Genomic DNA, 12,210 nt, shown 5'->3' with positions numbered 1-12,210 from the left:
ACACGGTTCTTGTTAAGGCCAGAAGTGGCAGGCCAAGTAAAATATCGGAGAGGCAAAGGCGAAGGATGGTGAGAACGGTCAAAAACAGCCCAAAGACCACCTCCAAAGACCTACAACATCATCTTACTGCAGATGGTGTCACTGCATCGTTCAACAATTCAGCGCACTTTAAACAAGGAGAAGCTGAGCGGAAAAGTGAAGCCTTTTCTACACACACACCACAAACAGAGTCGCTTGAGGTATGCAAATGCACATTTGGGCATGCCAGCTTCATTTTGAAAGAAGGTGCTGTGGACTGATGAAACAAAGATGGAGTTATTTGGTCATAACAAGGGGCGTTAAGCATGGTGGCAAAATAACACAGTGTTCCAAGACAAACACTTGCTATCCACAGTAAAATTTGGTGGCGGTTCCATCATGCTGTGGGGCTGTGTGGTCAGTGCCAGTACTGGGAATCTTGTTAAAGTTGAGGGTCACATGGATTCCACTCAATATCAGCAGATACTTGAGAATAATGTAGAGGAATCAGTCACAAAGTTGAAGTTAGGCCGGGGCTGGATATTTCAACATGACAACGACCCAAAACACTGCTCAAAATCTACTCTGGCATTTATGCAGAGGAACAAGTGCAATGTTCTGGAATGGCCATCCCATTCCACAGACCTGAATATCATTGAAAATCTGTGGGGTGATTTGAACCGGGCTGTCCATGCTCTGAAACCATCAAACCTAACTGAACGGGAGATGTTTTGCAAGGAAGAATGGTCAAAAATACCTTCATCCAGACACTCATTACAGGCTATTGGAAGCATCTAGAGGCTGTTAATTCTGCTAAAGGAGGCCCAACCAGGGGCAGATCTACACCTGCTGCCACCCCAGTTGGCAGCAAATAATTAAAAGTTATGGCCAATTTGACAATTTACGAGTGCGAATCTCCAATGTCCGACTGCAATGAATGCAGCATGAGATGGCGCCAGAGCGGCAAGAGACTGATCAGTTTGGAAAACTGAGTTGCGCGAAGCGAGGGAGCCAGGAGTCGCGAAGAAAGTGGACATAGGAGGAAAGAGGTAAAAACGGATTTACTATCTATCTATCAAGAAATTAAATTATAATGAAAGCATGGTGCTAGCATAGTTGCAATGCTGATTTTGGGATGATAAAAATCAGGTTGAAGAACGTTATTTCGCTAACTATACATATAATGTAGCTAGCTAGGTCTGACGTTTGTTCTGTGTAAAGTAGGCTACAAAAGGTAATATTGATTCAATGTCTGTCAAAGAAAACATTGTAATGTTCATTTGAATCTTACAGAAATGAAGAGGAAAGGTAGCATAAGTAGATTTTTCTCACCAAAGAGAAAGGCGAGAGAAAAAGAAAATGAACAACTGAGCAAGGTAGACTGAGAAGATGATCTGGAAGGAGAGAGAAAAGAGGTGGAAGGAGAGAGAGAAGACGAAGACGAGGTGGATAGAAAAGGGCAATAGAAATGTGAAAGAGATAGAATACAAGGCCAAGGCAACCAGGGACAGGAGGAGGTGGGAGAACACCACAGCAGTGAAGATATGGAGGGAGAGCATCACCAAGATGAGAAGGGAGAAAGCGAGAGACAAGATATTGTGTAGGGCTCAGACCGTGAAAGGGAAAGGAGAGTGCCTGGGCCATCACCAACGATCTCCAGTCGAGCTGGTCCACATGGTATGGACATTGTTGCTACATAGTATACTAAGTTACATATGAATAACAAATGACAAAGACGGACATTTTGCTATAATTTTTAAGAGACATTGCTTAGACTTCAAATAAATATAAAAATTCATTATGATGGAGGGGAGGAAAGATTCATACTGAATTACATCTAAACTAATGATACAATATTACAAGTAGTAAAAACATAATCAATTTGTAACATTATGCAGGGTGTCCAGGCATTAAATCCATCAAGTCCAACTTTTTTGAGAGAGGAGGCTGTTCTGTTATTTGGCTGAAGCTTATGATTTCAAATATTGAGGATCTCAAAAACGAGTTACATCAGACGAGGAGAGTACTAGACAGACAAAAGGGGGAAAAGGAGAGTCCTACCACTCTAATGGAGTTCACTCAGTTTTTAAGCCCATACCAGGATGTGTTTTATGAGTTGTTCAGGTTGTGTAAAATAGCGGTTGTTTTACCTGTGTGCATCTTGTGAACAAAGTTTTTCATCTCTCAGGATCATAAAGACTTATTTGCGGTCAACTATGACAGAAAAGAGACTATCGAGTTTGGCTGTACTCCGCATTGAATCAAAATGCACTAGGGCATTAGATCTAGATAAATTTGTGAAGCGTTTTGCTGAGCAACATGGAAATCGCCGCATTCAGTTGTTATAGGCATGACAACTTCATGTTATGCTCACTGGTGAGCCTTTACAAAGCTGTTAAAATTATGACCTTTAAATTTCTATGTTTATATCTTTGTTTTGGCAACTGAGAACCTTTAATAAAACCAAAAGTGTGAGAAACAAAGTTTAAAATGTGACACTGGTGTAAATGGTGTAAATCCTGCTGAACATGAAGCAGTGTTGTTATTGTTGTTTTTTAAAGTTTCTTCTTTTGTATATACAGTATAAAATTGTCCAGAAATGGCCTGTATGAACCTACTCACAAAATGTTTTTGTACTTTTTGAGACTGGGAGCAAAAATAATTTTTATGTGACTTCTTTTCAGGTTTGTGGAGGTTTTGATGTAACATGTCTCATGTAACCCTCTGTAACTCTAAGCCTTTTTGTTGATTTGTTGATACAGCAGCTCATATTTACATGCATGAAATGTCCCTTTCATGTCGCCTTAACTGCTGTGAATATTGTATATACTGTACTGTATTTCTCATCACTTTTTAAGTAGACCTCATCTGTCAAAAAATGTATCAAGTTACTGAGGGACAAATGTGGATAATGTGTGTTCTGAGTAAACAATTAAAGCGATGTCCAGTACCTCGTTTGAGAAACTGTGACCTATTTATTTCCACAGTGTTTTTATGCTCACTTTAGTACAGCTCAGTCCATAGATCTTCATGTGTAAGTTTTTCTTTGCATAGTATCTTCTTGTACAAATGCTGCGTGCGTTTGCTTCCCCTCACACATCTGTGTCTTACCTTAATGCCTTTCTGGTGATGATGCCCTTACTTCAATCATACTTCTATCTCCTATTAAGTGAGATCACATTGTATGGTCACTTATTCCTAATATGAACTGTTTCACATGAAACCTCAAATGCAAGACATTAATTGCATGAGATTAAGTTTGTCTGTATGAGTTTGTAAATGGCAGTCTGTGACCTTTTGTAGTGTGTACATACTATTTCTTATCAAACTGTGATAAACGTGATTAAATTAAATATATATAAGTCTACCATATGTTACCACCCTTCAAAAATTCCTGCCCCCCTCTCGCCACCCCATAAATATTTTTCTAGATCCGCCCCTGGTCTCAACTAAATATTGATGTGATATTTCTGTTGGGGTGCCCAAATTTATGCACCTGTCTAATTTTGTTTTGATGCATGTTGCACATTTTCTGTTCATCCAATAAACCTATTTTCACTACTGAAATATTACTGTGTCCTTCAATTATTTGATAGATCAAAATGAAATTGCTGATCCAAACACCCAATTATTTACAAATGAAAATCATGGAATTTGTCAAAAGTTTGCAGACCGGATGTCTGCTTCCTGGTCTGGCACGGCTCAGGGTGCCTTGATGGGACAAGAGGTGTGGTGTGCCTCAGTGTATGGATCTCACTGCTAAGGGGCTTTGCACTGCACGGTACAACTCGACTTCGCTCGCTTTTTGGGATTTTCCACTGTGGATATTACCTGGTACCTGGTCCTTTTTTTTAGTACCACCTCGATCGAGCTTCCAAGCTAGCCGAGCCGATACTAAATGTGATGTCAAAACCCTGCAGATCACTGATTTGTCAGGGAGAATCGTCACTACCATCGTCACTGGATTTCCAACACGCAACATCAACCCGCTAGTTTTAAAGCTAGTCACAGCGATAGCAGTATCATTTGTTCAGGCGACTTTCAAATTGTGAAAAAAGAAATGGCTGCGCGCAAAACCACGCCACGGCCAATAAACGAGGTGCAGACGAAAGTGTCTCTCAGGAAGTGTTTCATCTGTTGGCTGCACACGGCTACCACCAGACCTACCAACAGTGTAGGGAAAAGTAAAAAAAAAAAAGCTTAAAAGTGACTACAGTACCATCAAGGAAAAGTGGAAGTGGTTCGACCAAATGGATGCTATCTAGACCATCAAGCAATGAGAGGGAGAGCACGCTGGATGTTGTTGGAGTCCACAATGGAGGATAGTACCTTTTTTTTATGTTAGCTCTATACTCTGCTTGAAAGCTTCACTTTATTTAGTTGACCAGCTACTGGAAAGCTTCTAAAACAACTAGGCCAATTTAACTGTTACACTTGTGTAAAATCACCATGCAACAACTGCTTTATGCAGCACAATGAGCTAGTAGCTAACAGCTAGCACACGTGTTATTGTTTTGGTCAGTTTGTGTCGTGTTTAAGATGATGTCACGCATTAGAGACAGCGCAATTTTGACGATCAGCCTATAATACCACCCACGTTGAGGTAGCACTAAACTGCAATACAAATGCAAGCTCAGAAAAGTAAAGCAAGTAGATTTGAGGTGTGTCGAACCGTAACGTGCAGTTGAAACGTGCCATGGTGTGCCTTGGTGTATGGATCGCAGTGTTGGCATGGCTCACGGATCTCACTGCTGGTTTGCCAGCTTGAAGAAAACTTGTTAGTGATGCAGTGCTGACTTGGGTGTGGCTCAAGAGAGTATAGGTTATGTTGTAATGTTAACTTTATTTCCTCAGTGTTTAAAGAAAAGAATGTCAGCATTATTTTACTTCAGTTTATTACTGGTAGACATTGTCGTAGAATATTTAAATCTCAAAGTCAAGGAGTTTCAGATGTTAAAGGCTTTATTGAGCACAAAGACAAAACCAAGATTCCAGCAGAAACATCTGACTAACCCTTTCCAAACTCTAATTTTTATTAATTTCTGTTATCTTAGCCAATAGGTGTGCTTCACCACCTTTTCTGTTTGACAATTATTTAACAGACCTTATGGCTTCTTTCTAATGGTAGAATCTCAGCAGCTAGTCTACTTAATAATTTAATCCCATTTAGAAAGAAAGTTTACATACTATGTAAACAGAATATAGTACTTTGACTAATGTATCATTCAGAGATTATAAATACATTTTAGGTAAGCTAAGACAGCATGTGTTTCCAAAGCATAGTCGCATAGGCCATACAGTCTTGTGTACATTTTCCTGGTTTAAAGTGCCCAGGCTACTCTATACAAATATATTTTCGGTTTAATAAATATATGCTATAACATACTAAAATTATACTAAGTTCAAAAATTATCATCTTGTATCACAATATAATATTGTTACACTTTGCAATTCAATATTGCCAAACACCACAAGATGAATTTCGACATTGGCCTTTAGGCTTCAGCATTATTGTTTATTTAATGGATATTTAAGGAAACATTCAATGACATACTGGTCAAATTCAACTATATATATTTTTTTAAACAAAAATAAAGTGTGGCTCTGAAAAAGGAGCATATATTCAACGACTGTACTAAATCTAATCTAGTCACATTCAACTATACTGTTAACAAAACGTGTCGCATTGTATAAGGAGCCTATATTCAACGATTGTGTTAAATCTCGTTGATTAATACTTAAGTGTTACTAATATGACACCCGTGACAGGGATAATATACAAACACTGTCTGAAGAAAACTCTTTAACTGAGAACATGTGTGGCTCTTAAAAGAGCCTTTGTGTTGGTTGAGAAACAGGATGTTCTTCTACTTGGAGCTGGTGTATTTGGTGACGGCCTTTGTGCCCTCAGACACGGCGTGTTTGGCCAGTTCACCGGGCAGCAGCAGACGCACGGCGGTCTGGATCTCTCTCGATGTGATGGTGGAGCGCTTGTTGTAGTGAGCGAGACGAGACGCTTCACCGCCGATGCGCTCGAAGATGTCGTTGACGAAAGAGTTCATGATTCCCATCGCCTTGGAAGAGATACCGGTGTCAGGATGAACCTGTTTCAGGACTTTATACACGTAGATAGCGTAACTCTCCTTCCTGGACTTTCTGCGCTTCTTTCCTCCCTTACCGGCGGTCTTTGTGACAGCCTTCTTGGATCCCTTCTTCGGGGCGGATTTGGCTGGTTCAGGCATGATGATCTGAAGAACAAACTCAGAATAATGATTCTTATTCAGCTCACAGAAGTATTTATTCCCTCCTCTATGCTAATTCTGTGAGGAGATGACGCGCGTCACTGATGGCGTATTTTCATTGGTCAAACACATTCAATGATTTCATTGGACAGTTGTAAGATTGACGGGCCTGAAAGAGCCAATCAAAGACTTCCAAATGAAAGTCCCTCCTCTCGCCTCTTCCTTTGTTTATTTCTCCCGCTCATTTTTTTTTTTTTTAGAAAAATAATGTAATATGAAAAAGAAAATAAGTTTCTCAAGAAATTAATATTAATAAAGATTATTGAGAATCATAATATAATGAGTAAAATAATAGTTATTTATCAGATGTTCAACATGACTGTTACAGTATTTAACCTGCAATCATTTAGTTCCGTGTTCAAAATCCAGAAGTACGACAAATATTTATTATAATGTTAAAACTAAAAAAAGTTTTGCTGCAGTTGTCAAAACAATAAAATACACTTTGTACTTGCAAAATTCTACATCTAAGGTTAAACTTAAACTTCTCAGGACAATTGTTTTTAATCAACGTTAAGTTGGGGCAAGTTATCACGTTTTCAATATCATCATTTATGTTGACAAAATAATGGTTTGAATTTATAGCAGCTAATATTTTCGTTATATTATAATATTTTATAGCTGCTTAAAGCAACAGTAAATGACTACCACAGAAACAATCAGTAATAAAAACGCACGTCACGCATTTTTCCTTCTCAGATTTGCACAAACATGTGGGTGGTGGTGGCGTAGTGGGCTAAAGAACATAATCTCAGAAGATTTCCGGTTCGACCCCACAGCCACCACCATTGTGTCCTTGAGTAAGGCATTTAATCCAGTATTTAACGTGCAATCATTTACTTCCGTGTTCAAAAAACTGATAATTAAAACAAAAACTGCTCATTTCTACATTTAACTGAAAGATTAAACTTCTCAGGACAAATATTTTTAATCAACGTCAATAGGAGCAAGTTGTCACACTTTGTTCTAATATCATATGCAGACAAAACAAATTACCTTTTTTTTTGGCACCTCCTAATGTTTCAATTTATATCATTTTACAGCTGCCTAACAGAGCAGAAACGGTAAATTAACAAATCTTAAACCACCAATAATAAAAAAAACTGGAAATGATCTCTTTCAGTGGATTGAAGTGGCTCTTAAAAGAGCCTTTGGGGTTGATGTGGATGACGTCACTGTGGATTTAAGCTCGTTCTCCACGAATGCGGCGGGCCAGCTGAATGTCTTTGGGCATGATGGTGACCCTCTTGGCATGGATGGCACACAAGTTGGTGTCCTCAAACAGACCGACCAAATAAGCCTCGCTGGACTCCTGCAGGGCCATGACAGCGGAACTCTGGAAGCGCAGATCCGTCTTGAAATCCTGAGCGATTTCTCTCACCAGACGCTGGAAAGGCAGTTTGCGAATCAGCAGCTCAGTGGACTTCTGATAACGGCGGATCTCTCGCAGAGCCACGGTACCGGGCCTGTAACGATGAGGCTTCTTGACTCCGCCGGTGGCTGGTGCGCTCTTACGGGCGGCTTTAGTAGCGAGCTGCTTCCTCGGGGCTTTTCCACCGGTGGATTTACGAGCGGTCTGTTTAGTTCTTGCCATGACTTCAACGATTCTTCTCCGTTCTTCACAGAAAATGTGACTGAATGTTCCGCTGCTGCTGCTCTTTAAAGCCTTGTGTGACCATGAGTTCAGTGGGGGGAGGGTTCCGAGGCTTGTGATTGGCTGATAGTGACGTCTATGTGTGACAGTTGACCAATGACTGCGCGGCTCGTGTGTTCAAACAAGCGGCGACAGTTTCTTCAAGATCTTTTGTTCAGTTCATCTCATCTGTATTTTAGATTATACTGTATGTTGCATGTTAAACTGATATTCAATATAAACGTGATATTCCGTGTGTGCACATGTATAATTATTCCACACCTAATTATTCATTCATGCTATCTGTATTTTGATGTCGATGTTTTTAATTTGTTGTCACCTGATGTACAAATAATAGACTTGATTCTTTGTGTAACGTTACCGAACACATTTTAACCTACAAGGTTTCTCTTATTTAATTGAGTTTCACATTTCAGTAAAATATCATCACTCTCTTATGGTTAAATTGGGTGGCTCTTAAAAGAGCCTTTGTGGTTCAGTGAATCAGACTTTAGTCCGTTTACTTCTTGGCGGGTTTCTCGGTCTTCTTGGGCAGCAGCACAGCCTGGATGTTGGGCAGCACACCACCCTGAGCGATGGTCACTCCACCCAAGAGTTTGTTCAACTCCTCGTCGTTCCGCACTGCCAGCTGCAGGTGACGGGGAATGATACGAGTCTTCTTGTTGTCCCGAGCGGCGTTTCCAGCCAACTCCAGGATTTCAGCGGTGAGATACTCGAGCACAGCGGCCAGATAAACAGGAGCACCGGCACCAACGCGCTGTGCGTAGTTTCCTTTGCGGAGCAGCCTGTGAACACGACCGACGGGGAACTGCAGTCCTGCCCTGGAGGAACGAGTTTTAGCCTTTGCTCGCGCTTTACCGCCGGTCTTACCTCTGCCGCTCATTTTCAATCTGTATTAAGTACTGTAATGTTATAACACATTCTGGTACGTCGTGTTCCCGATTACAGTATTTATAAGAGTGGGTCAGACGCCTATTGGCTAGAGTGTGAAAAACATTCTAACCAATCACTGCTCTTCCCTCCAAACTCCAAACCACTCCCCCTCTCACTGATGATGAATGTGATCAAAAGTGAGTTTCAACTCTTTTTAAAGGTTTTTTTTAAAAAAATAGGTAAAATACAGTAACACATTTTTTATTAATATTATTTTTTATAAATTTGAACTCCGAAATGAAACTGAAGTAGAATTAGAGGGAAAAAATGTATTAGTTGTGAAAAAAAGCCAAATCAATGTTTGAATTAAAAAATGTAATTATATTTTATAAAGAAATTAGATGACAAAAAGATGAAGAAAGAAAAGCACTGAGAATTGAACTGAATTTGGTTATTAAGGAGTCTAGAAATATTTTATTATTATTATTATTATTATTATAATTATTATTCCGATACATTTAGTGCAAATGTAACAAATTTAGTGTATTATTGAGAAATAATTATTTATCTTCAAAATACTGATTAATATTAGAAAGTTCAGCAATAATATAATATGTGATATGAAGGACACAGATGTAAGTATATGTTAGTTATACTTCATTGGTATAAAGACTTAAAGGCATAATCGATTCATCATAACCGAATCATTTGTATAAAATATTGTCAATTAATCACACTTAATTTTAAACTTCTGTTTTTAGTATAATATAAAAATAATACAAATAATACTAAATACTGAAGTGTCGATACTTCCGATACTGATGTGTAATCAGGTTTATCGATCATCACATCTGTTAATCGATTCTGAATTATTATTTATTATTATTATGTTTTTAATTAGTGATCTTATTACTTAGATAACAGCACTCACTCTTTCAGTCACAGCGCTCACGCTTTCAGTCACAGACAGCGCTCACACTTTCAGTCACAGACAGCTCTCACACTTTCAGTCACAGACAGCGCTCACACTTTCAGTCACAGACAGCGCTCACACTTTCAGTCACAGACAGCGCTCACACTTTCAGTCACAGACAGCGCTCACACTTTCAGTCACAGACAGCGCTCACACTTTCAGTCACAGACAGCGCTCACACTTTCAGTCACAGACAGCGCTCACACATTCAGTCACAGACAGCGCTCCCACTTTCAGTCACAGACAGCGCTCCCACTTTCAGTCACAGACAGCGCTCACACATTCAGTCACAGACAGCGCTCACACATTCAGTCACAGACAGCACTCACACTTTCAGTCACAGCGCTCACACTTTCAGTCACAGACAGCGCTCACACTTTCAGTCACAGCGCTCACACATTCAGTCACAGACAGCGCTCACGCTTTCAGTCACAGACAGCGCTCACGCTTTCAGTCACAGACAGCGCTCACGCTTTCAGTCACAGACAGCGCTCACGCTTTCAGTCACAGACAGCGCTCACGCTTTCAGTCACAGACAGCGCTCACGCTTTCAGTCACAGACAGCGCTCACGCTTTCAGTCACAGACAGCTCTCACGCTTTCAGTCACAGACAGCTCTCACGCTTTCAGTCACAGACAGCGCTCACGCTTTCAGTCACAGACAGCGCTCACGCTTTCAGTCACAGACAGCGCTCACGCTTTCAGTCACAGACAGCTCTCACGCTTTCAGTCACAGACAGCGCTCACGCTTTCAGTCACAGACAGCGCTCACGCTTTCAGTCACGGACAGCGCTCACGCTTTCAGTCACAGACAGCGCTCACGCTTTCAGTCACAGACAGCGCTCACGCTTTCAGTCACAGACAGCGCTCACGCTTTCAGTCACAGACAGCGCTCACGCTTTCAGTCACAGACAGCGCTCACGCTTTCAGTCACAGACAGCGCTCACGCTTTCAGTCACAGACAGCGCTCACACTTTCAGTCACAGACAGCGCTCACACTTTGTCACAGCGCTCACACTTTCAGTCACAGCGCTCACACTTTCAGTCACAGCACTCACACTTTCAGTCACAGCACTCACACTTTCAGTTACAGCGCTCACACTTTCAGACACAGACAGCGCTCACACTTTCAGTCACAGACAGCGCTCACACTTTCAGTCACAGACAGCGCTCACACTTTCAGTCACAGACAGCGCTCACACTTTGTCACAGCGCTCACACTTTCAGTCACAGACAGCGCTCACACTTTCAGTCACAGACAGCGCTCACACTTTCAGTCACAGACAGCTCTCACACTTTCAGTCACAGACAGCTCTCACACTTTCAGTCACAGACAGCGCTCACACTTTCAGTCACAGACAGCTCTCACACTTTCAGTCACAGACAGCGCTCACACTTTCAGTCACAGACAGTGCTCACGCTTTCAGTCACAGACAGCGCTCACGCTTTCAGTCACAGACAGCGCTCACGCTTTCAGTCACAGACAGCGCTCACGCTTTCAGTCACAGACAGCGCTCACACTTTCAGTCACAGCGCTCACACTTTCAGTCACAGCGCTCACACTTTCAGTCACAGCGCTCACACTTTCAGTCACAGCGCTCGTTCAGAGAGGGATTCATGTTTTCCTGAGATAATGACAGAAAAACAGCATCTGGAGTTATTAATGACAAACAGACATGTATTATAATGTGCTTGTGTGACTATTTTTACAGGTTTATTTCAATTCAGGTGTTAAAACATTGATAATGATCATTAATTCTCCTTAATATATGATACCCTTATCAAAACTCACTCTGCATTTACTGTAATATTGTATTAAACATGACTTTTTTTCTTAATTTTTTAATTTTCCTTAAAATTGTTACCAATACCATTTTTAGATTTTTTTTTAGAAGTAACCAAAGTTTTGATATTTACCTTAGTTTTACTACATCATTACTGTAGTATCCATATGGTAACTTGGTTTAATAATTTATATGGTTTATTTTGAAGTTTTATTTCTGGCTTATACAAAGTCATTATTAAAGGGTAAACAGAGCAGAATAATACTTTTTTGTTTAGGCCAATTTATATGTATATATATATATATATATATATATATATATATATATATATATATATATATATATATATATATATACAAATAAAGTTACAAATTGTATCCAAATAATTAGTAAAAATTCGATTTAATAAAGGTATCGGTGTTAGTATCGGATCGAAAAAAAATTAGTGGTATCGCACATAGCGGATTGAGACCAGGTCAAGCTCCACCCATTGGCTCTGCAGTGAGCAGACTCTAGATTATTATAGGACAGCATTAAGAAAGGGGCGGGGAGACATTTGGGGACAGAAAAAGTGGGGTTCAGTTTTTGGTTAGATGAGTCAAAAAGC

The 12,210-nt window shown here is 40.2% G+C and overlaps 2 protein-coding genes across 2 annotated transcripts; both read right to left on the bottom strand.

Annotated features, from left to right (window-relative positions):
- Positions 1-5,869: 5,869 nt before the first annotated feature.
- LOC127617705 (histone H2B-like) lies at positions 5,870-6,353 on the bottom strand. The gene has a single exon (XM_052089765.1). The coding sequence runs from the start codon at positions 6,258-6,260 to the stop codon at positions 5,886-5,888; it is 375 nt and encodes a 124-aa protein (XP_051945725.1). The 5' UTR covers positions 6,261-6,353; the 3' UTR covers positions 5,870-5,885.
- A 2,104-nt stretch (positions 6,354-8,457) lies between these two features.
- Positions 8,458-8,857, bottom strand: LOC127617584 (histone H2A-like). Its single transcript, XM_052089572.1, has one exon. It carries the CDS (start codon positions 8,855-8,857, stop codon positions 8,474-8,476), a length of 384 nt encoding a protein of 127 aa, XP_051945532.1. The 3' UTR covers positions 8,458-8,473.
- Positions 8,858-12,210: the final 3,353 nt, after the last annotated feature.

The sequence above is a fragment of the Xyrauchen texanus genome, chromosome 2 (assembly GCF_025860055.1).
Source record: "Xyrauchen texanus isolate HMW12.3.18 chromosome 2, RBS_HiC_50CHRs, whole genome shotgun sequence".
Lineage (NCBI taxonomy): Eukaryota > Metazoa > Chordata > Actinopteri > Cypriniformes > Catostomidae > Xyrauchen > Xyrauchen texanus.
Note: the sequence above shows the minus strand (reverse complement) of the source record. Positions and strands in the feature narration are given on the sequence as shown.